Below are 25,736 nucleotides of genomic sequence, written 5' to 3' on the forward strand. Positions count from 1 at the left end.
CACACCGTGTGACAGTTACAGTAACAGTGCCACGGTTCTCAGGAAAAGCCAAGGGGTTGTCAAAAGAAAAGCAGTCGTTTCACCACAACCAGTCAGAAAATATTTTGGGACATGAGTCACAGCAACTAGGGTACACATTAACAGCTTGGGACTCACGGTAGCTCGACTACTTGAGAGATTTTTGGTCTCAGAGGATTACAGATTAACTTTTTTTTTTTCTCTCTTTATAGAACATATTTATCAGAAAAAGTCGAGCTTGAAAACAGTGATTTCCTGTTATGTATTGAGTATAGTCAGGAGCGTGTAGGTGACCGAATGCGGCACTGAAGGGTCAGTCTAATCCCTGAGCATGCCCAGTTATGTTCTCATCTGCCCAAAACCTTCAACTCTGTCCTGCCAAAGTGAGTGCGGTGTCCATACGGTCACATTATGGCCCCTAAAAGGCCAAAAATGTTGAGGTTCAGATTTGTTTTCTTAGTTGAGGTAAGGGATAAGATGAAAAAGTTGAGTTAAGAGTAGAGGCGGGGCTGTGGCAGTGTTTATGGTTACTGAAAGTACCCAGGGCGTGAATCACTGCAAGTCACTCCAAAGTGACAAAAACAAGTCTGAGCATGTGCATGAGTGAGACCACATGTGTGCGTATGCATGTTGCACCTTTGTCTTTCCCAGCTGCCACTCTGTCTTGGCTTTGTTGTGAATTGTGAGAAGCTCTGAGCAACACTGTCTCTCATCGTCCAAGGTTATTTGGCTTTTCAGGATCATCTTATACCTGTGGAGACAAGAAATATATCGTCAAAACTGCCTCATCTTCTAAGCTCCGTTATCGCCGATTTGTTCATTTAGTGAAAATCGAACCACTGCTTCTCCTTGCAGTACTTGTGTGTTTATTACTACAGAGTTAATCAACAAAGTTAAGCCTTTTGAAGAGTGGATTCTTTTAAACTTTAATAATAATTTAGTGGAAAAGAAAGAAATAAAATGAATGTGAGCTGAACTAAACATGCCTCATCCTGGCGAGGAATGACTTTGGGTTTTTATGGAGGGACAAGCAAAAGAAAACCACATTGTGAAAAAGCAGGCAGCAAAATAATCCGTTTATCTTGACTATCCTGTTTTCTATATAAATAGATGCCAAAATGATAATTGTAAATACAATCTGATTTAGTCATTAAGTCGAAGACGTTTTTTTCCCTTCTACCTGAAAAACATCCTCAGATTCAGTCAGCAGAAGTTCCACAGCAGTAAGACCAAACATTCTTATCAGCACGCTGGACAAAAACTTCTTTTTTTACCTCCACTTAATCAAGACTGAAAGTAAGAGGATAAGTAATAGGCTCACATCAACATGTTAAACCTTAAAAATAGCATGATTTGCATTTGTAAACCAATGTAACCTGACAGGACACACAGGCCTCCAGCGAGGAAAAGAATAGCCGCACAGTTGTAGTTTGTACATATTTTTCTGACCTGCCGTAGAAATCCTTAAATGTTCTGCGGACAGGGAATCCAGCCTTGCGAATCTTCACCGTTTCCAGCATTCCAGAATATCTCAGCTGGTTCAGGACGACATCAGGATCAAACTGACTGGCCCTCTGACAGTGACACATAGACAGCAGAGCAAACTTTTTATTCGCATCAAAGGATAGCAGTAAATGAACAGTAAGAACCCTGACAATGTCATTTTCTGTGAGAGCTCAAGGTGCACAACTGGTATTTTAACGTGCAACTACGTGCTCTCTAAGTATAATCTCCCTTACTGCAGTTAGAGGAAGATCTGAGACAGAGTTAAGCGCTGCGGGCACGCCTACTCAAATAGTCTCACCACTGAGTCAAGTTAAACTTGAACTAAAACGTAAAGTAACACGGGGAGCTCTATCATTCAACATTAACAATCAGGTTACTAAAAAAAAAACCCAACACAGTCAAGAGAGAAACCTCAACAGAGTTAAGCAAGACATTGTCAGCCGAATGCAGCCTTTATTCCTGGAATACTAAGCTGCATTGTTCACAGCTCAGTGTTCCCAATAATCTTCAGGGCTTCTTATCAGAGATGATCTGTGATGTCTGCCGCCTCACTACACAGGCTTCCTGATCACTCAGGTCCACACGAAGGCCATTTGTCACTCAGAGGCCACACAGAGCTGGATAAGCCTTACACAGGACCACTGCATTTCGCTACCTGTCAATCTAATTACAGGCTAAGCTACCATGAGTGGAAACTTGCTCTCTTGCATCTGTTCACGTTCTTGATTAACACACACACACACATACACACACGAACATGCAGCCCTCTGAGGTCTACACTCTGTTCTTTAGTGGAGGATTTAGGCAGCTGAGAGAGGTATGACATGCTGATTTGTTTGAGTGAAAAATAAGCTGCCCCTTCCCGCTGCAACATTCATTCCAAAATTCATTCCTAAATCACACAGACACACCGCTTGCGTGTGTGGGCGTCTGTGTGTATTTGCTGCATGTCAGAGGATTGTGGATGCCATCCTGTCATACTGCAGGATTAACAGATGCACGGCTTGTTCCATCTTGACCAGCTGGAGCAAGGTGAGCAAATGTGAGGCAGGGCCAATGAGAGCAAGGGGTAGATGAGAGAGGGAGACAGAGGTGATGGAAGCGAGTGGAGAGAAAGGAAGCAAGGGGACAGCAGTGCACGCTAGCAAGTGTAGGACAGGTGTGGAATGAAGCACAGAGAGTGAAAGGTAAGAAGCAAAGAGAGGAGGACAAATACCACAATGTGTACATTAATACGTAACATGGGGAGAGCACAGGAGACAAAGAAATAAAGTATATCTAACCCTCTATTACATACATTGCCTTTTAAAATGGCTCGCAGTGTTGTGGGTTAAAGAGAAGGGGGGGGGGGGTCATAAAGTCCAAGTAAATAAATGTTCTTCTAGTTATACCACAGCGCCAGCACTGTGGTCTTATCTCAGCATTCCACTGATGCAGCCTGATTAGTGGAGCATCAGCTGAGCAACCGCAGCTGAAGAAGCCAGCAGTGACCTCTGACCTCTGGTAAAGAAGCTAAAGTGGTAGGAATGTGATGGTACACAGCCCTTTCACTCGAGGAGGTACAACGAGAGTCGATGCACCAAAGCATGAGAGGAAAATAAGTTTAGCATTAATGGATGTCTGCATTAAAAAAAAAAAACAATAGTTGCTTTTCAGGGAGAATCGTTACACTGTCGCCTCACAGCTGAGAGCTCAGAAACAGCACAACTAAATATTAGCTCTGAGCAAAAGGGGCTATGAATAGCACCAAGAGGGCTTAACTTTGCAGGCACTGACCTTGACGAGACCTGGCAGGGTTTCAGAGTTTCTTTTTTTCTTTTTTCGTGCAATGAAATTTCGCATGACTTACCTTGTCCATGTTTGGTTTGATGCAGCGGACAAAGAAGGGGTTGGAGGCACTTAGCGTGGCCATCAGGGAATGGAGAGAATCCTAAAACACATCGACCACAAGAGAGTAAAGATCCAGACGTCAGAGAACTAAAACACATTTATATCAATTTATTCAGACTTACATTAGAATTAATCATGCTATCATTTCATTCTCTTCAATCTACAAAATGGGAAAACATGCGTTGAGATTGTTTTGTAATTCATTCATAGCGAAGGCTGAAAAATCCCAGTTACGTATGTATGTGTTCAGATCCATTATGTAGTACTTAAGTAAAAGCCCCTTCGACAGACTGACAGCCTCAGGTCTTCTCGGCAATCTTATAAACTCAGCACACCTTTCCTCATAAAACGTCCTTGGTTTAATAATGTAATACCAATTCATTTTTCATACATCTATTCTTTTAACTCTAAATGTAAATTGTTAATGGTTATTATGCGAATGAGGGAGGGTTCTTCTTTCAGAGAATCCCACAGAAGGCCTGTAGCTACAGCGGTCGTAAATGAGGAAGCTGGTGTAGTATTTATGTATGTTCATCTGTCTCTTGTATCAAACCTTTGCTAAATTACCGGAGCTAGCGGTTAGCAAAGCAGTCGTACAGCATAACTGTTTGTTCCAAGCCGATGAAGAGCAACTATCCTTTAAGCAGATCATTTGCAATTGAGAGAACACAAGCTGTCCCATCATGTTGGACAAATAAGCCACTTGTATTGTAACTTCCTGACAGGAAGTACCATTCTGGACATTTCCGCTTTTTGGCACCAATTTTGTATGATAAGATCTCTGCAGAGTTATTGTGAGATATGTAAGAAGCTGAGCCTGTGACGAAATCTTTCACACCATTTCACATTTGGCTTTTTTACAGGCATTTATAGGTATAATAATTTATTCATCGTCATTATTCATCTATCTTAGTATTCATTTTAAGATTTTGTCAGTTACAGTATACTTGAGAATACCCCCCCCCCCCCACACACACACACACATTTATTGATTAATCTTGTTTTCATGACATCTTCATGACTGTTTTGCTTTTCTTGAGTCATTCAGGTATCTTTTGATAAACTTCCACCAGCAGACCATCATGTGCCTTTCATTGACAAATAGCCTCTGTCTAAATACTCTGCCACAAAGGCCTGCTGGGTGGAGTGCTGGAGTCATGACTGAATATGTAAGCTTCTATAGTTTCCAGAAAAGGAAAGACTGTACCTCCTCCATTGTGACCATTTGACTGCTTGATATCATTATGCCCAAGGTCCAAAGCCCCCATTAATATTCGTTGCTGGGCAGACAGATTAAAGAAGTCTGCACATGGTTCCACATTTTTTTCCAGTTAAGAATGAGGAAGCTGCTGTGCTTTTGGGTACTTTGAATGCAACAGAAATGTTCTTGCATTGTGCCTCATCTGTGCTTTGACATAATCCTGTCTCACAGGCCTATAGACAATTGTCTTGACTTCACGGCTTGAATTTCACTCGCTCTCAGCAATAAGACCCTATATAGACAGGTTTGTGCCTTCTAAATTATGTCCAATGAATTGTTTCAGTTATGCACAATTAGGTGGACTGCAGTGGAGTTGAAGAGGTCTCTCAAGGATCATAGATTAAAACAGGATACACCAAAACTCAGTGTCACAACAAAGGGTTTGAATACTTATAGAAATGCATTACTTGTTTATAATTTTAACAAATCAACAAAACACCTAGAAAATAATGAATACTTTGTCACTGTGGAGAATTGTATGTAGACTGATGAAAAATCCATTTTTAAATTATTCTGAAACATTAAATGAGGAAAACTTGAAATGCTGAAGTCAAAAAAGAGTTTTTAAATTTTTTTTTTTATTTGCTCAGTGCTTTGTCTACATATTTAAAATGTACTTAGCAAATGTATTTGTTACCTTCCGTCTTTATTGGGATTACTTAGTCCATATTTACCTTTTGAGACAAACATGTACAAATACACACTCTGAGGACCCTTGAACTTCAGACTTTTTCAGCCTCGCTTTCCTCGCAGTTTCAGACAGTCTGTCTCCAGCGAGGCCCGGCCTGGCAGAGCTAAGCATGATTGGCCCCTGGTTGGCCCCTCTCTGCCCAGCCATCAACCCTAATCCCCTGGCTTTTTGGAACCGTAGGCCAGGGCAGCCTGCCAAATCCTCCCCTGCTCCTTCTCTCCACACTGCAGTTAGGACATGCTAAACTAAGTCCTCTACTGCACCCCCTCCTCCACCCACACAGCCCAGCTTACAATCACATATTTCGCACAGTCCATCACCCATCATCCTCTGCAGATTTAAAAGACAAACAGCCTGTGCGTCTCCATGATTTCTACCCTCGAGTTTCTGTCAGTGCCCCCGGCTCTCACACTCGTCATGCCTGGATAACAAGACGTAATTCTAAGCAATCACTGTACACAGCAACACATTGGAACAATTAGCTCGTTGTCAGAGTGATGACACAATCACACAGTCATGGGCGTGGAGCTGAGAATGACATTTAGGGTCAAAGACCCTTCATCTTTACCCTGAACTGAGAGCTGACGGTGGGCTTGCGTCGGGCTGTGCCCATCTTCAGAGTCTCGTCTCCATTTCTGCTGCCAACACGCTCAAAGAGGTCATAGATGAAGTCAAGCCTGCAGACAGCCAGCACATGGGGGGGGGGCGACGATTGAAGACACTCGCATATGAGCTGAATCACAATGGTGTGAAGGTGTACAGCATAAAGAGGACAAGTGCTCACCTGCTGTCTTTGAGAATAAACAAGATGTCATCTCTGAAGGTGTCTCTGTTCTTCTCCAAGATTCCACGAACGTCATATAACACCTAAACAGGCCAAACAAAATACAAGTGAGAGCAGACTGTTTATATAGAGACAATCATACGGGCCAAGTGGCAGGCAAAAACTATTTTAAACCATAAATATATATAAAAAAAAAATAAAATAAAGCGGAGCAAAGTAAAGTGTGGACCATCATCCAGTTATTAACCTGGTTTAGCTAAAATTCGCAGCAGAAACTAACCAATCATAAAAGTCTGTGAATAATGTCCTTAAAGCTGAATGCAGTATCTAATGGTATAAAGAATTCTATACAACAAAAACGTGTTTTAATAAAAGTGATGTTTTGCTCAACAGCAGAAGGTTTTGTTGCCAGGATTTGCCGACAGCTTGTCCAGAATATGAAAGAGAGATGATGTCTTTTTAATTTGCACGTGCCCAGAAGGCACTGTTGCTCCCACAAGATTCCAATTATTTGTATGCAAAGATGCAAACAGTGAAAATATTTACAGACTGTAAACGTTATTTACAGTCTGTAAACAACGTCTGACTCCTCTGGATAAAAAAAAAGCTCAATTGTCCACATCCTTACGGTGCACAGACACTCACACATATTTGCGCAGTGTGTGACATGTAAGATTTACAGCGAGCGTGAATGCCTGAAAGAAGACCTCGGGGCGTCATAGAGAGCAGAGACAGCGGAGCACGCCTGCGTTAAAAGAGTCACATGTTGACTTTGGTTTGTGTGTTCACCAGTGTGTGTGTGTGTGTGTGTGTGTGTGTGCAGAAAAAAAGGTGGGTATAAAATGCTTTATGTAAAGAAAAGACATACTGCAATCTGGTTGTGTGCAAACACAAGCACATTAGTGTGTGTGTGTGTGTGTCTGTGTGTAAGGGAGTGTAAAAATCCCCCTATTCCCAAGCCTCGAGGCCCTCGTTCTCCAAACTTGATGACATGTGTTTCTACAAATCACGGATGCACAAATTTTGCTCCACTGCGCTTTTCGGTGGAATACACCTAGAAATGGAGGTCAGTTTTCAGGTTTGTTAACTGGGATGGTCTCAATTCTACAGAGAAAAATACACGAGCTATCGAGACGATCCGAGTTTGAAAAATTCGTTCATGTCTTCCAAACAAGGCGTTTATCTTGAACTAACTGCATTTCTCTAACATCACATTGCTGATTAAATCTATGGGAGGGTTATAGGATTTCTCCAATTAAAGCAAAATTTCAAGTAACAGAAAAAGCTTTCAGAGAAAACTATGCGCTCTACAGAGGAATGCTAGATAGAGGGAACAACTGTCTGGCTTTCCTGTCCTCTCAGAACCAGGTCATTACCATAGCTGTCCATGCCAGACTTGTGACCAATCTGCCGCATTCACACTGAGGAGACCTTGTCAGGGGGAAATCATGAAGCCATTCTTTATGAAGGCGAATCCTGCTAGCCTTTAACCACAACCCACCCCCCAAATCACCCTGTCCTATTCAATCTCTGTCTTGCCCCTTTGCCCTCAACTTCTTTTTTGCCCTTTCCTTCACCACAGGATTAATTCCTGCCATCATTTAAGCAAAAAAAAGAAAGAAAAAAGGAGGGGACAGAGCTGAAACACTTTCTCCTGACTCAGGGGAAAGGGTGGTAGAGGAGGGGTGAGACATCAACATCCTGCAGAAGATTTTGGCAAAGGAGATCCCTCGGCTCATCCAGAAACTACCTCACTTCCCCCGAGCTAATAATTCAGGGAGCAAAAGGAACTGGTGTGTGCGTCTGTGTGAGTTGTTAATCACCTCTCCAGCGTAGTGCTTGATGCCAAACTGGTGGTCAGTGACTCTGGGCTTCACATAGTACTGGTTAGCCTGAGGAGAAAGTACAAAGAGACCATAGTTGTTGTCATTTTTCCTCTCTTTCTTTTAATCTATTTTATTCTTTGTTAGACGTGATGTCCCTAATTAGTTGATAAGTGGAGACAGTTCTCCAAATTATCAAAGAGTTCAGCAGACAGACTCATTACTTGCAAATGACTGGATCACTGTTGGTTTCTTATGGTTTTTTTTCACTGAACTATTGTAAAATCTTTTTTGAGAAATTGAAATTGTCCCATTGTAGTTGGATTACTGACAAAAAATAAATAAATCAACAGACACAATAACCACAGCAACTATTGCACTCATGGCTGATTACAGAAGCTGGCTTGGGTCATACATTTGTCTATAGCATTTTCTATCAACAAACTTTTGCTTTTCTTCGTATATTTGTAGTGCCTCTGTCTGTTTATAGCTTCAATGCCAAAACTTTAAACTAAAACGTATGACAAAGATTAAATAAGCAATCTGCAATGATCTAGAGTACTGAGCTAAAGTCTCGATCCACCCCTCATTTCTTCATATTTGGCTTTCAAGTAGCCAGACGTTCTTGTACTCCTTAAAGGTGGTCTTGAGCAATAGTTCCCCAGGCTTTCTAAAGGTCTTTCAGAGTTTTTCTTTGTAGATTGTCTGTTTTTCCCCTCTTACTTTCAGTAAAGTCCTTGTACCTCATTTTTAGATGAATGAGTTATTTTTCTTTTTTCTTTTTGTTAAGCTACTTAACACAGACCAATCTTCTGTTAACACATAACAGAGAACTTAGCAAAGGACCAATTTTAAATAGAAGCACTTTGTTTTTAGCAGTTTATTGCAAAGACACGACATTTAGAAAAAGAAGGCAAAGATAACAGTTCAAAAGGCATAAAATAGTATTCTTGCTCCAACAAGGTGAGTCCCAAAGAGGACACAAGAGGATAACAAAAGAAGGTGGAACAGACCTAAAAATCTTATCTAAAGCAGATGGACAGTATCCGAAAGTGATGTCCTTAATAATGGGAAGAAAAAAAAAAATCGAACAAAGACCAGACACAGGAACCTGAGAGATACGTCTAGGCCTTCGGTTGAGCCATCTACTGTTGGCCGAAGCCTCGTCAGAAACAGTCTCCATGGACGGGTGGCTGTCAAGAAGCCATTCTTAAAGATGGGAAACGGAAAGAAACAGCTGAAGAGTGATAAATCATCTCCAGAGCCCGGACCTCAACATTATTGAAGCAGTGTGGGATCATCTTGACAGAGAACAGAACAAAAGGCAGCCAACATTCAAAGAAGAGCTTCGGGGTGTCTTTGAAGAAACTATTCTCGAATACTACTTAAAGAAATTACAAATATGTTTGCCTAAGAGGGTTCAGGCTTTGTTGCTGAATAAAGGTGTTCATACTAAAAATTGACTTTCAAGCTTGTTAGATTTGTACAAACTCTATTTTTGCTTTATATTCTGTATTTCCATTTTGCATTTACAGGCCTTGTATAAAAAAAATGAGGGGTGGACAACCCTCTAACCCAGGTAGAAACATTAAATCCTCACATTTAAAAAGGTGGCACCAGCTTTGATATTTGATAAAACACTTCTCTATTGTGATTGTTTATTCATTTTATATCAGTCGTCTATCTGCCTCAGATCCCTTTGCGTCATGCGAGAATAAAAAAAAAAAAAAAAAAAAAAAAAAAAAAAAAACTACAATCTCCTGACAACAGCCTTAAATTGAAACAGACATCAGCAGGGAAGGCGAACACCTCTGGGAGAGGTCAGGCAGTTCTTCCTCTACAACAGGTTTCACTCTTGTTTTTTCAGTTGGCCACAGCAAACCTTCCGAGAACCGTCTTTTCTCCTGCACACAAAGCCGATCAGACTGGGAGAATGGCTGATCACATTTCAGCATTGTTGAACATGAGAGTGCTCGGGGGGGGGGTGTGTGTACAAGATGCCGTAAATACATTCAATGCAACAGGCGATTCAGCTGCCAGGACTGAGGTTTAACTCTTTAAGGCTATCTGTGCTGCTGGCAATGAAAGCATATCTTCAGCTGAGGTTAAGGAGCTTTGGTGGATTGATATAGGTTATTTTTATTGCTTGGCGAGTGTCTGTCTGGGAGGGTTAGAGTGGGCTGCTGCATGTGTGAAAGTCACAGAGGTGTTCGTGTTTGGACTCACTGCGTGTCGGCTGTGAAGTTTCTCCAGAAGGGTGTAGTCGGTGCCTTTGGGGAAGCGACTCTCCTCGTTGATAAGAGCCAACATGCCCAGTTTCTAAAGGGGAGACAGACAGAGGAGCAGAGAGGGTGAAGCACAGCGGAGTCATGATGAAACTAGTTATAATCCCACTGGAACACATCTGGCAGCTTATCTTATAACAATAAAACCAGGAAACAGCAAATGTGCTCCTTTCTTCAAAAAGAAAAAGTTCAGAGCAGACACATGGTTTGGAGATGCTTTGATTCACATTTCTACAGTTACACGCAGACACACTAATGCAGCTGTAATAATATGACAACGAAGCTAAATCCGTGTAAGAATAGGATTGAAGGCTGAAGTGTTTTTGCTCCCTCTGGGATTCTTTCAGACACAAGGCCACCTTTGCAGCAACTCGATTTTAACACAATTTATAACTCTGGTATAAAATAACAAATTGTCGTCATCCTTTATTTCAACCATACTTCTAGCCGCTGACTGGTTTACATTACTGTGCAAACAACATGCAAACTGAGACTATATAATGATAGAGTGGGGAATGGAAGTCAGTGTAAGCACAGTGTGGCGTCTAGGTCAGCTCGCTCTGACTGGTGGTTAGCGGTCGAACCCAGTGATGACTTTGCTCTCTCAAGATCTGACTGTATGTTACCTTCTCTATGAGATCCAGACACTCTGCGTTATCCATCCAGTCTATGGCCTCCCACTGGATCCCCTCCCTGTGAGGACACACACGCACACACACACACACACACAGTTACGCCATGTATATATACAAATATAAACAACGGCGAAGACACAATGGCTGCATTATCCAGCACGACATGTGATGAAATGAGCCATGTGCAGGCTGCTGGTCTATTATACTATAAAACAACTGGCTGCGGGAGAAACTGAACCAGTTCCAAACGCCTGGCAGTTTGCCGGTGTTGTCCTGAGGAGGCCCCTCCACCCACAGCCCTATCTGTCTGCAGGACAGTCTACATGCAAAGCCCACTTTTACTCCAAATGAACATGTATCTGTGTGTATGTTTTTACCTGTTGTACTCCAACTGCTCCAGCGAGAAGATGTGCTTGTTGAAATATTCCTGAAGTTTCTCATTGGCATAGTTGATATTAAACTGTTCGAAGCGGTTCACCTGCAGGATGTAAGGGCAGTTCAAAGCCATTAGTTCAGCAGCTTAGAGATGCCCTCATAAAAACAAACTTTCCCATAGGATAATAGTTTGTATTTAATGTTTTTTTTTCCTTTACAAGTTTGGTAAAATGTTGAAAACAAAATCTCGAGATGTTCAGCGTGCATCTAAGGAAACCACAGAAACTTTCCTCCTTTTGCAGATCACTGTGCAGAAAAATACAATTTTTCTCCGTTTTTCTTTCAAGTGGCATAAAAACAAGGCAATTTTTATTGAATGCTGAGTGCACATTTTTTGCCTTTCCCTGTCATTGTCATCACCATCAACTGCCTTCTTTTTCCTGAGAGTAATCCTTCCTCTAAACAAGATGTTCCTCTTTAATCCGGAACATCAAAAACTTTTCTGGATGCCTCAAAGTGGCCGTAGCCTACTTTGTGTCGTTCAGCTGTTCCTCTCTTCAGCGTTGGCAAGTTAGTCATTGCTGGCTGATGTGAAATGCAACGCTACTGTCGTGCCTGTGTAGGAATGTTACCACCTGTTAAAGTTACATTATACAACAAAATAAAGACAGATTTAGCTGCTGTTATTGAGCTTAATTATGTTTAATGTTACTAATGCATATGCATTTAAATACTCTGAAATTGTTTGATTTAAAAGCCTCGGAAAACTCAGCAAACATCTCTATATCATTTGCTATCAAACAAGCCACTTCTGCTCCACGAACTCTGAGTCACGTGTTTGAATATCCAGTAAATCAGTGGTGAAAAAGGTTCATCGGCATAAAGCAGTCATTGTCTGCGCAGTTTGGTGATGTTCTGCGGCACTATCTCACAGATGTTTTTGATTAGCCTGACAGGCGCACAGAACTATGGGAAATCGTGTTCTTCCGAGTTTTCTTAAACCAGAAAGTAGAGCAGAGATGTTGTGAAAAAAAATGTAAAAGTAAACAGAAATGTTTCTGCATTCTCAGCAACAAGCTGCGGAAGAAGACGAGCAGCACGGGGGTGCTTTTTTACCTCAAAGTTCTCAAAGCCGAAGATGTCTAGAATGCCGATGGACTTGAAGTTGTCCTTCCCTTTGATCTTCTGATTGATCCTCATTATGATCCAGGAAAAACACTGAGAATATAGCGCCATGGCAACAGAGTCCCGGGAGTCCACCGCCTGCAGATGATGACAAAGACATGCGGGTTACTATGGATACCATAGATTGTATAATTAATAGGAGGATGGAAACTTTGTAAACTGTAAGCAAAACATAAGTTAATGTAGATGGAACAATTAATGAGTTCTATCAGATGGGGGATGAAACAGATTAAAAACACTGATTGCTTTGACTGATGCTGCGTGTGAGGCCTCGGTCGTGTTTCCATAAAACAAATAGCGGTTCGGAGATAGAGGTGTGTTGTGTCAGCGTCTGTCTACTGTCTGTTGTGGAAACAGACAGACGCTGTTCATCGCCTGCATATGTCGAGGCTGATGCGCTGCAGGCAGTATTATTTCATTTCACAAAGAAATCCAGTAAGAACAAAGGCAAATCAGAGTCACGCGTAAACAGAATTTCATTACTGCTTTTAGTTTCATACACAGAAACGGATGGATGGCTGACAGAAACGATAAAAAAATTCTGTTACTTTGAATAGCTCAGTGAGTGGAAAAGAAAAAAAATCATTTCACTGTAAAATTCAAGAAAGTTGGCCAGACTTCGATCAACCTTCCTGAAGTGGTTTTACAGTCCCACAGAATCCCGCTGAATGTGCCTAAAATGCTTCTTAAATTCATTATATACTTAAGAACTTTTAAGTTTTAAAACTTTCTCATTCGTTCTGAGCATCTGTCCTTTTAACTTTCAGAGTGATGGGCAGTGATTAGGATTTCCTTTGGTGAGTTTTGACAAAACATTCAAATTCTGGCTCTCTCTGCCTTTCTTTACAGTCACAGTGAAGCTGCCATAACTCTACATCACAGAGTGACCTGCTGAACTTCTTACTATAGTTCATTTATTGGACAGCTGTAGTTATTAGCTACTGTTTGTTGTATTTTTTTTCTCCCCCATATGAAAATACGAACACGTGGAGGTGGATAAATATAGAATACAAACTCAGGAAGAAAATCTCAGAGTTTTATCGTACAAATTTACCCCTGCTTTGACACAAATCTGATTTTCCAGCTGCCTTGAAGTCGAAATTTCAAACAGACATCATCCGTGTACAAACAGAAAAAGACTGAGCTTGCCAGCTAAACTTCCTCCGCAGGTATTGTGCTTGAATTGAAAACAAAAGTGCGACGGTGTGTACTGTACGCAGAGCAACAATGCTCCCAGACTTTTGAGCAATCCATCATGCCTCTTGCAACTAGCTGGTGTGAACGGAGTGCTGGTGGCTCCAGGATCTTCGTCACAGTGGTGAGAAGAATGGCTGTTTGTCCAGGATGGGGATTGGGGGGGGGGGGGGTGCAGGGCGCTAGGGAAGCGGGCTGCTGCAGGCGATGGTGAGGGGGAGTGACCCCTGGCCGTTGTGAGAAGAAGTCTTTCTTGTAGACTCCAGGACTGGAATAATGAACTCTTTTAAGAGACAAGCTGCTTCAAAGGCCAGGCACAACAAGCGGCAGCAGGGTGACAGTACAAGTTCTTTGTCTGGTGGTGAAAAGCTTTCTTGTGGCTTTCTTGTCCCTGTGATAATAGTAAAGGTCCGTGCTGCATATTTGGTGACATTTATGAGTATGAGTGGGCTGAATAGGTTGAGCTCAGCCAAGAAGGAGACTGTCGTCAGTCAGAATGTTCTTGTGGCATATGGTTAAAAGGATAATGTATGCATATGAAGACTTGTGGAGTATTCCCATTAATTACAGACGGCAGCGTGGACATTTGAAGCAGCAATGAATTATCACGCCAGCGCCTTGGTGCCTGGCTGTACTGCCTCCAGAGGAGAAGAGTCTCACTTCAGCGCCAGTCATTGGCTCTATTGTGCTTTTGACTCAGATCACTATCACGATGGCTTTATTGTGCCTGGAATCTGGCAGACAAAAAGCAGGAAATGGCTGGGAGTCACGCAAGGGATCTGGAGAGGCATGTGGTGGAGGGCGGTGGGGAGAGGCTGCGAGTGTGGGTGTGTGTCACCGGGACAGGAGAAGAGGGAGAGAAGAGAGGATAGGGGGCAGCAAATATGCAGATTTGCTATTACCAAACTTAAAAATCGTACACTTAAATGTTACAGAATGGTTTTGTGTTAGCCGTAGGGTTCTTCTAGTGTGCAGCGAGTGAGGAGGCTAGGTCGGATGTGTTGTTACCTGTTCAACAGTGAGGGGGGAGCAGATCTCTTCTCCTCTGAGGATCATGGAGCGCTGGGTCAACACCTCTGACAGCTGAAAGGAGTCCAGGCCGAGCAGCTCACTGACATTACTGACCACTGGAACACACACAGATGTACTGCACTGTAGTTCAGGGGACTTCTCCTGACGTCGAATAACAGATGTGACAAATGGTCTGTGATCCCATGGAGTCTATAAGAAACTCTACCCTGTTGTCTGAGCTGTGGTGCTCTTTAGTCACTATAGTTTACAGGTTCTTTGGAAAAGAGGTCAGACACAGCAAACAAAGGAGCCTTAAGCTCATGTTACAACCTGTTCAGTGCTCTGTCTGCTTGTGCAATGTCAATCAAACTCAGGAATCAAACATGGAAGTAATACTGCTGAGTGGCCCAATATCACTACATAACCTCTGAAAGCTCTATATTCCCATATTTCCCCTTTAATTAAATGTGTTCTTTCCACATCTAAACCCTCTAAGGATGTTTTGCCCAACATGTTCTCATACACTATTTCTCTTTCAAAGAAATTGCTTCAACTTTTAAAAACACGTAATTTTTTTTCTAATGTCATTTGTTATCAATTTGTTAAAGTTGTTGATAGGAACTGTGTTATAGTAGATCAAAATACACCTCCGAGGTGTGAGACTAGTTTTAAACATTGGTAATATCCCACACTTTTCCAAATAATTTCCTCTGAAGTAACTCTGCAAGTTAGCACTCATTACACACTATAAACCTGGAATTGCCTTGAAAGAACACCTCTGTGAAATATAATTTTTACTCATTTTTGTGCCTTCTTTTTGCTAAACCGTTGTGCAAAACTGCACAGCTCCTGCTGAGAAACTTTCCTTACAGGACCTAATTCAGATATTGCAATGTTAAACCACACTGATTCTTATCTGTCTCTCTCAAAGTTTCTTGGCATTAAATGTGTGGAACATCTCCATAAGTGGCAGTTTAACACACTAAACATAGCAGATCTGTTATAGATTTCCTGACTCATTAGTTCTTTCCTTTACCTCCTTTGGAGGTGATCTGAGCTCCACCAGCAGTCATGAATTCAATGTTGCCCATCTGGAGGACAGCAGACAGCAGTTTGAACACATCTCTGATCTCCTCCTCAGTGAATTCCATCACTTTTAGTGCTTCCTGTAAAACCACACAAAGTACACAAAAGGTCACAATCAAAAATCTTATCCGAGGCTAAATCTGTTGAAGTTATCAGCTGAACTTCATTTAGTTTATCCTCTGAGCAATAAAACATCTCACTCTGACTATAATTCAAAATATTCCTACAAACCCAACATGAAACAGTCAGATAACATGTTTCCCAAAGTCTTATGTTCCCCGGCAGTAATATCTAGTTCTGGAAGGTTTTTCTGTTTCCTTAAAGCTGAAGAGTTATGGCGCCCTCTGGAGATAAAGCCAACCACATACAGTAAAAAGTCCTGTTCGCTGCCTCTTCCTTACCATCACACTGTTAAAGAGCTGTTTGTCATCAAGGCTGCTGTCCTGAACGCAGCCCGACTGACTCAGGTAGTGATAAGACTCAGGACCTTGAGACAAGAGGTATATGTCTGCAAAACAGAGAAATGAGGCATTACAACTTAAATGTTACGAAATGTAAATGTAGTTAAAAAGTAACCTAAAACATTCGTTAAGAGTGTAAAAAGTACTTTGAATGGCTTTTTCGAGTTAAGTTAATTTCTTATTCAACTTCAGAAAAGGTAGAATTTTGACACATAAGCCACAAAATCTTTAGGACCTAGATTTGGTTGATGTGTTAGGAGGCAAAAAAACCCTGACAAAAGGTGGTCACAAACTACCAAAACAGAACAAACCTCTGTGGTCTTTGTCTGTCCCTGCAAGCAATGCGTAGAAGATGTGGTAGTTTCTCTCGCCAGGATTCTGTCGAACCACGCGGTTCTTAGAGGGAGAAGATGGTTAGAAAGCAGTTTCACAACTGAAGGGGTTGTGCTGATTATTTCTTTAAATGTTGGTGACGTTAAATATCAGGTTTCCTCAAGACTGAATGTTTTATCTCATCACAAACTTACCTTTTCCAGCAAATCTGATGATTGGAAGTCAAGGAAAACACAAAAAATATCAAAGTCATCTGTCCTTTGTACTAAACACTTTCTTCCCATTTTTTCGTAATTTCTTTACAGTTTGTATGACTTGTTTTATAAAGGATACAGTCAACGATGCAGCCTCCCTGAATATTTCCATTCTGGGAAAAGTGGAGCTGTATGAACTTCCCAAAGCGACTGGAATTATTGTTGTATACAGTCTTTGCATTCCCAAACGCTTCCATGATGGGGCTGCAAACAGAAGTAAAACACAGTAAAAAAACAGATATTTCCTGTTCCACATCGTCCGGGAAGACTTTGAAATGTGTCCTGCCACTGCAAAATGAGGTTTCTACTTCAATACTGATATGGATCAACATGCAGATTCAATGTGAAGTATATGAGCCTTAATGTTCATCCATTCTGTACTTGACTCACTTAATAACTTAAACATTTTTTTCATTTGAGAGGGACTTATTCTGTAAGGCAGTCAGTACAATGAGTGCCTCAAAGGGCCAAAAACAAATAATTCATTCTGTAAATTCAGTGGTTTTCCATAGGATTGACTGACCTAAGGGGTGCCCTAGAGTTTTTCATCCCCCACCAACATTAATAATTGTGAAAATATAGCAGGGACAACATTCAAGAGTACAAAAATAACATGAGGCTGAGATCAGAACATGTTTTGGTGAGGAACAACATGCTCATAATGCCATCCAATTAAGAGGCAAAGAACAAAAGAAAAGCTCAATAAGCAAAAGGTTTATCCCAGAGGAATTACACAATATATTCACAGTATATTAACAGGAAAAGCACTAAAATACAATGAAGAAAAAGACTGTTGCTCTTTATCTTTCACAAGATGGCAGTTGCAAAACAATGTTTTCACGCCTTCAGTGAATTTCCTCAGGAGTTAGAATCAGCTGATCACTTTGTAAACTTGTTTTGCCCTCGGTTCAGCTTCTTTTCATGCACAGAAAATGAAAAAGAGCCTCAACGTGCACTGTCGCAACCCACGGGAGAAGGTTTGATCCTCTCATTATTTAGATGCGTGTCTGGACTTGGCTGGCAGGAAGAAGGTATTGTGTTCTGGACTAATCCGTGTGCAATCTGGGCAGAATCCGAAGAAGCATCTTGAAAATACGACACGGCTATGCCCGTCAGAGGTTGGATGTAATTCAGTACCTGCTCTGGACGAGTGCCTGCTCCACTCTGGTGGTCCTCTCTGACAGAGGAGTACCAGCTGAGTTTTGACTCATTACTGAGAGGAACTTCAGGAGCAGCTTAGTGCTCTCTGTCTTCCCAGCACCACTCTCCCCGCTGAAGATGCAAAGAAGACACAGAGAAGAGTGGATATATATATATAAACTAGAACACTTTCTTGTGATCTAAATTCATGCCAGTTCCAGTATTTTCCCTGCAGTCCCCACTGACCTGATGAGCACACACTGGCTGTCGTGTCTTTTCCACAGGCAGCGGTAACACTCGTTGGCCACAGCGAAGATATGAGGAGGCAGCTCCCCCATCTGGTGCTTGCTGTACAAGTCGACTGCAGTGCTGTCGTACAGGCCCGCTATCTGCTTATAGGGATTTACTGCTGCCAGAATCGAACCTATGTTAGTCTGAGGGATGTGGAAATGATGTGAGAATGAGGGAGAAAGAATAGAGACGACTATTAATGAAAGATGACAGGACATTCATGCTGTGATCAAAATGCTTAGGTGTTTTGCTCATTTGCAACTCTTAACACTTTGTCAAGCAGTGCACTTTTGCATGAGCTCGCTCGTACAATTAATTAGCACCATTAGCTCTGCAGATTATTTGATACAATGACCGCAGTCAGTAATAGTCCTCTCTACTACCGCATGTGACCTAGTTTGCGGTAAGGCTGCTAATATTTCAGCATCCACTGGTCCTGCTCAGGTAATGCGCTTTGGGGAAAAGTTCCTCTGAAAAGTGTGTTTTTGGGTCATCGTGCCACAATGAAACTATTCTGCGATGCCATGCGAACAGACCACACTAACCCTCCGAGATGAGATTAGAAGATAGGATTTCCAAATAGATGGATACCACGTGACTATTTTAATAAAGACTGGATAATGTTTCAGAGGGGCCTCGGCGCAGCAACCCAGAGGGAGAGTGCGGATAAAACAAACATAAATGATCTGAATACACTCGCAGAGGTTCACTTCCTTCAAGGGTTTATCTATATTTAAAGCGTTATTTGATAGTTTTACACGTGTACCATCTTGCTGTCTACTTTGTTAGTTTCTGTTCAAGTTTCACATTGTTTTCCAGCAAAAAAAAAAGTGTTTTTGTTGTTGCATCTCATTTGACTCCGACTCCTTCCCGGTTGATTTGTCCTACTTCTATTCGTGCATTCGTGCTTTTATTGCCCAGGGGAAAAAAAAGGAAAATCGCATAAAAAAACAACAGATTCCAGGCTACTTGTGGTGGCGCTCACTGGCTGAGACTCACATAGATGTTGTCTTTCTGGTAGCGCAGACAGAGGTTGTGCATGATGGCGGCTTCGTGCAGCTCTGCCAGTGTAGACATGTCCTCTACTCCATGGATGCTGCTGGGGTGCATCGGGTACACCGTCTCTCTGTTCAGTTCCTCCCTCTGCAGATGGATCACCTGAAACGGCGCACGCACACAAAAAAATAAAAAAAATTCACATTTAGAGAAACTAAATGTCACAGCTGAAAATTTTTCTTGAAAATGCAATCACACGTCCACATTCCTATCAAGAAATAGACCGCCTGTTGCACAACAGCGTTTTTGTTCTTGGCTTGTTTGAAAAAGAAAATAACAGGAAACGTCTGCATGTTAGATATCTTTACCTTTTTATTCAATGTATTAAGTGCCCATTGTTTTACATCTCGTCTTGTGTTTATCCTCGCAAAATCCTAATTTTGTGCTCATCGGAGCTCCTCAGTGGCCAAAGAGTTGAGGCTTTGACACAAAAGATTATATTATCTTGGTCAAGTAATGAACATTTGATTATGTAGATTGCTTTTGGGCTGTAATACATCAGACTATTATGGGTAAGACACACTGTCCACCACAACCACCTCATGAACACTTTCAGTATGTGCAGTCTGAGCAAACAATGGTTGAAAAACAGCCAGCAGCGTCATAGAGCAGCTTTATCAGGCAGGTGAACAAGTTAAAGATGTTAATCACTCTGCTGGCACAACCTCAGACTCCCACTGCATGCATCACAGGCAGATTCACAAGATCTTACAGGAAAATCGGAGGTGAAAAAGTGATGCTCGTCTGTGCCCGCTAACTTCATACCAGGACAAGTACAAGTCCTCTCTGTCAACAAATCCTTTCATTGCAGCAACAAAGCAAATTGGACACAGCGACAGATGAGGGAAAGGGGGATATCTAACAGCGCCTCGACTAAACCAAAGGAAATGGAGAGAAAGCCTTGCAGACTTTGTGGCTATTAGAGCTCTAATGCACCAGCGATGAGATAAGAAGACAAGCAGACTGCTATGTTGGTCACTTGATGAGAAGCAGTTTCCAGATCAATACTCATGGAGGCTGGAACTGTGGAACTGTGGCTTCTCAGTGCATTATCGTAGGGTCTACAGGCATATGGAAATGCGTCCCAGTTGAGGGCAGACATTGGGTTTCAAAGAACCGCTGAGTCAGTGCAGACAGGCTGCTGCTGCTGAAGGGAAGGTTTGAAAAGAGTTTCTTTGAAAGTACAAGTAATGAGTCTGTGCTATCAAATAATGTCGAAGCATCATATTTAAAGCAGCATCAAAAATGTGTCAACCACACGGTGGCAGTAGAACAGCCAGTGCACACAAGATTAATGTAATCAAGCTCTATACAAATCAATACAGTCCAGCAGACTTGGAGCAGCACGTCGTGTTTCTGGACACCCGATAAATGGCCAATATTGACTCTCCCTTATGCTCTCTTTTGTTGTTCATTAGCTTGCACGGATTAGCAAGCAGCTAGCTGCCATTTGGTGCTGGGCACACCCTTGCCATGAGCAGAGCAGATCTTTTGTATCTGAAAGCAGTCGCGGGGTGTAAAAACAAAACAATAAGCTGAAAGATGTTAAAACGTCAGCGGGATCACATCTCAAAAATCTCATCAAATCTTAGGACAACTCCAAGTGCCGATTTCTGCTCTTCTCATGCAGTCGTTTCGGCTCAAGAAATAATTCATGAGGGCACGCCAGATTGGTGTAGAAAAAAGATATCTAAAAAATATTATGCATTATCTAGAGTGGAGCAGGTTCCACATTACATCACCTACAAGTGATTTCATAGTGCAAGCATACTTAATAATTAACAGTGTGACTGGAGCTGTGTTGTTCAAAGGCCGGATGATTAAAAACACAATAATTACATTCTTTCATTAATCAGCTGAAATGAGTCTGCACAAAAAATGTGAAGAAGGCCTTCTATAGTCTTTGGTCTGGTAGCCGTCTATGTCGATTTGAGGATCGGCGCAAACTGAGACAAAAGCAGACTAACGATGCAGTCATCAGTGGGTTGCTCGATGTTGCTGTGGTAATAAGGTTTGTAAAAGGCTGTTGACCTGAGGGAAAAGCAGCGTGTGCTGCATGTGATGTCATTGTCCAAAAGCTTGCAGATTTGCGGCCAGATGTCCCTAAACGTTCGGTTTAACTCCACCCCTGCTTCTAGCAAATTGGTCCAAGTCCAAGATAGGGCCTGAGTGACTACTAAATCAAACAGGCCTTTCACTCCAGCATTTAATGCGGCTGATGCCACTGCAAACGCCTGCTTGGGTAGACTCATGCTGGAAAAGTTGTCACGCACAAACCTATCTTCTTTTCTGGGATATTTTGACAGATTTGACAAACAATGACCTCACGTAGCCACAAGTGCTGATTATGAAATAACAGCAGCTCAAGTGAAAAAAAACTACAGGGTGAACAGACTCAGTGATGTCGGTTTGCAAACATATTGCAGACTATATTATTATATTTTTCTGTTGAATAAAAAGGGAAAATATTACATTTCTGATACTCTCAAGGGGGGGAATCAAAATATACAGTGAAATGGTCAAAATAAACCCTTCCCAGGTCTGAATTCACTTCTGTTGACCAGATTTAGTTTCCAGCGCCCCCCCACGCAAACAAAGCACCGACACCCACGCTACCTCCGCTGTCTGTTAGCATTCTTCACATTCCCAAAGTACAAGTTCAAAGTGGCTGAGTTATTAGTTCATACAGGTTAACAAACAACTACAAGTGAAAACAGGACAAGATTGCTCTCCATTTCAGCTCGAGCTTCAGAAGGAAAACAAAGAGGCTATAAGCAAACACGCAATGAGCCGTGTGCTTGGGAGGCGCCTTCATCATTGTGTCATAAAAAAAAACTGAACACAAGGGAGAAAGATTATCTGTTCAGATTTTTTTGTGTGTGTGTGTGTGTGTGTGTTGTCATATGCCCGCCTGCATCACCTTGTAAAACCTTCAGTTTTGATGGCCTTTAAATAAGTCACTGTTCAAATTTCACAAAGCAACCCCTCAGGGACTTTTTCATGCCCGAAACATCAGAGACGCTCATGGGAAGCTGAGCTGGAGGTTTCTGCATCAAAAGGGGGTTTCACATTCCTCTGTTTTGACCCACTGTGGTCTTGGTTTCATTGCGCGTGACGTGCCTGCGAGATTGGGTCACTGAACTCTGTCCTCAAAGCCACAGCATTTCTCATCAGGGCTTAAAAATCTCTTTATAGTTCCATAAATGTGTTGGATTATAATTTACAGAGTAAAGGTTATGCTGTTGATATGACTAAAAGAATACTTGGAGCATAGATAATCTAGATACATAATGTTCTGTTAGTTACTATCACAAAGTACACTGCCTCCTGTATTATTTTTTACTGGTTTTCAGTCTCCAGAAAACACACAAATTTACTTTGAATTGAAATCGGCACAAGATTAACACAGTTACACGATTTCCTCTTGGATTTCGGGTCCAGTCAGAGCCGAGCAGGCCTTTGACGGCGACCGTAACTCTCGCCCCTAAGGCGGACGAAGCTTCATCGATGTCGATGACTGGGGCGGTGCAATGGCAGCCAGACTCTGCTTCATGCCATTTACAGCAGCATGTGCGTCATGATCGATCAGTCAGGTTTCTGCTGTACTGATCAATGCTCTCCAAATGGAGCCTGGCGTTGACCCTTGAAAACTACGCTGCTGCGCACGTGGCTGGACACATGGCAGAAAAATGCAACACCCCCAAAGGCTTTGGTGTTGATTGATGGTATGTTGCAAATAAAGGGGGGAGGAGAAAACTCTTACAAAAGCTCTTTTTTTTTTTTTAAATGAAATGTGTGATCAAACTATTAAAAGCATCTGAGCCTAAAGAATAAGTTGGGGGAGTTTCTAGTATTTCTATTTTCATTTACAAATGAATGGACAATAGGAATGTTACATGTTTTACACAAGGTCAGAATTACAGCTGAGAATATAACAGAAAACCTGATCAACTGTCATGACAGTCAAAATGATTCTTAAACTAAAACAACCGCCGTCTAGTTTATCCGGTTAATAAGAAATGTGAGGATGCATTTAGATTTTTTTCTGTCATATGTGGTGGTTAACTGACAGCTAGATTAGATAATTACACACAATTTTTCATTGTGAAAATCCTTTTAACATCATTTTCCGACTGAAAGTAATTGTTGTAAATTCTGGGGGTAAAAAAAAACAACATTTTAATTGTTTATGCTGAGAAAATCTAAATTCTCACCAAAACGATAAAGGCCGAAGAGCGAAAAGAGCTCATTCTAATGATGAAGCAACAGCAACCGACTGGATTTGAAACTTTCTCTCAGCAAGGATGTCGTTTCCTTTTGTTCCATCTTCACTGAAACCACACCCTAGTGCTGCGCTTTGTTCAGCCGGCACTACTGAATATTCACACATACTGTAGGTGGAGTCAGCCTCTGCCCCTCAGACTCGTGCTCTACTGTCAGACACGCTCCAGCTCTCGGCAGAGACACGTGGACACACAAAAAAAATAAATCACAGACAGTCTTTTTTTTTGTTCGTCAGTGTCTGTTTTTGCACCCCCCCCCCCCCCCCGGCTCTCTCTTCTTCTCTTTTCTAGCTGCGTCTGACCCCCTCGGTCTTACAGTGACTCCATCTGCTGCTGGGGGATCCCACCCAGACCCGGGAGAGGGGGGAAAGAAAGGGAGGGGAGCCATATTGATGCTGAAAACTGTGAAAACATAAAAGCAGTGGAGGAGTTTAACTTTGCAACCACAAATCTGCCACGTGTAGCAAATTTACATCTAAATAAATGTTGTATCCCCCACACACATATGCGGAGGGTTTGTGTGAGCCTGTTATTTCTCTCAGCGCACTCGTGAATGCACATAAAGGCCCATTTAAAGGCTCCATTGACCGATCATCCAGAAAAGACTGAAGGACCATCAATGACCTATTCAAAAACCACAGAGGCTTTATGTCTGAAGACTGTGGTCAAATTTGTTCACTTTCATTGGCGATAAATAGAATTCGCCAACAAGCAAAACTAAGCATAAAAAAACTAATCTTTTTGATGAGTTCATTGAGGTCAGTCATCAGCTGATCTAAAAATGATTAATAAACATTACGCCCACTGCAGCTTCTCAAAGCTCACCATTGTCAGACAAAAATAATCACTCCTCATAATCAAGAAACTGAGGCAATTTTGTCGGTTTTGCGTAAAAAGAACTTAACCCATCGCCAAATGAAACATATGTATTTGAGCATCACTACATACTGTGAAAATGATAACCGACTGTTGTCTACCAACACAATAACTTGCTATCCAGTAAGAGAACATGACATCACCAGCAGCAGGTATTTAGTTCAGGTGACAAAGTCGCTTCTCTTCTCTCCGCTTTTCTTTTCATGTACACCCCTCCAGCTGGTGCCATCTGGCCTCACAAAACACACACATATACACACACACAGATGGATGCATCTTCTCGATAAACCAAAACCTTAGCTCTGCCTTTCAGTGTGTCTGCTGTATCTTACTTGCCCACTCAAAACAAACTGAACCAGTTGTACCAGAGAGGAGACGGTGATGAATGCAGATCTGCATATATATGCAATCTATATGAAGGTTAATTTGACAGGAGTCAGGTCAGCCCGTTAAGGCCATGTGGGTGAAGACACTCTGGTGGTGGTGGTGCTCTCTGGAGTCAAACTGAACACTCATGCAGTAGAAACAATGGATAATGGTACCCCCCAGGAAAGTGAAAATATGCTGCCACAATGCACTTAGCAAACTCCTTCTGACATGCTCCAAAGACAGACTCGCACGCCACCCAAACACACTCACACACACGCAGATAGAATGGTCTGTTCTTTACAGAAAAGCTGGATTAAATAAAAGACACCGCTTGGATCAGGAAATGCCAATAAGCCTCAGATGTACGTCAAGTAAGGATCAGAGAATCCCATAAGGTCAGCCAGGGATCCCGAAGGTGTAGACAGTGTGTTTCACAGTCCTACATTCTTTTCATTCCAGAATCTTAGGACTAGAAAACAGAGGAGACACCCATATGTCTGTCCAGATAACCAGCATCCTGAGCTCACGTGTTAAGTTCATATGGGACAGTCAAGCATCAGGTCAGATTCAACCCTTCCTGTCATAAAAATGTGGTGTCACATTAACCCAATGTTGTCTTTTTAAATTTCCAGCTGAGGGGGGAGCAGTACCGCACAGTCTCCAGTCATATTTCACTGGTCAGTCACGTCCTTGCCCTTTAGGCAACATATGGTTGACTTCTCACACTGCAAGCATCCCTACCACTGACCACAGAGACATTACAAAATATCCAAAAAGGGCTGTGAGGATGAGTTAGTATCCGCCGTCTCACAGACCCATTACAATAGAACTCTAATTTAGCACACTACCCTGATCTGGGAGTCTCTTCAAGGACATTCTCATCCTTTGGGTATGATGGGTCACAGAGTGGTTTCAAGAGTTTGGATATG

General features: G+C 42.0%; 1 protein-coding gene across 1 annotated transcript in view; it reads right to left on the bottom strand.

The window, feature by feature from the left end:
* myo10l3 (myosin X, like 3) overlaps window positions 1-25,736 on the bottom strand; it is a 54,676-nt gene that overhangs the window by 13,777 nt on the left and 15,163 nt on the right. Inside the window, exons 3-21 of the mRNA XM_072397153.1 lie at window positions 19,223-19,381; window positions 18,179-18,366; window positions 17,930-18,064; window positions 16,872-16,996; window positions 16,733-16,746; window positions 16,517-16,601; window positions 16,146-16,252; window positions 15,695-15,824; window positions 14,656-14,774; window positions 12,385-12,531; window positions 11,271-11,371; window positions 10,885-10,951; window positions 10,200-10,292; window positions 7,974-8,042; window positions 6,151-6,233; window positions 5,935-6,043; window positions 3,374-3,454; window positions 1,468-1,592; window positions 655-769 (exon numbers count right to left, since the gene is read on the bottom strand). Coding sequence (XP_072253254.1) covers window positions 655-769; window positions 1,468-1,592; window positions 3,374-3,454; window positions 5,935-6,043; window positions 6,151-6,233; window positions 7,974-8,042; window positions 10,200-10,292; window positions 10,885-10,951; window positions 11,271-11,371; window positions 12,385-12,531; window positions 14,656-14,774; window positions 15,695-15,824; window positions 16,146-16,252; window positions 16,517-16,601; window positions 16,733-16,746; window positions 16,872-16,996; window positions 17,930-18,064; window positions 18,179-18,366; window positions 19,223-19,381 — 2,052 coding nt within the window. The remainder of the gene's footprint in view (window positions 1-654; window positions 770-1,467; window positions 1,593-3,373; window positions 3,455-5,934; window positions 6,044-6,150; window positions 6,234-7,973; window positions 8,043-10,199; window positions 10,293-10,884; window positions 10,952-11,270; window positions 11,372-12,384; window positions 12,532-14,655; window positions 14,775-15,694; window positions 15,825-16,145; window positions 16,253-16,516; window positions 16,602-16,732; window positions 16,747-16,871; window positions 16,997-17,929; window positions 18,065-18,178; window positions 18,367-19,222; window positions 19,382-25,736) is intronic.

Source organism: Leuresthes tenuis, unplaced genomic scaffold, assembly GCF_036924035.1.
Source record: "Leuresthes tenuis unplaced genomic scaffold, fLeuTen1.0.hap1 SCAF_12, whole genome shotgun sequence".
Taxonomy (NCBI): Eukaryota; Metazoa; Chordata; class Actinopteri; order Atheriniformes; family Atherinopsidae; genus Leuresthes; species Leuresthes tenuis.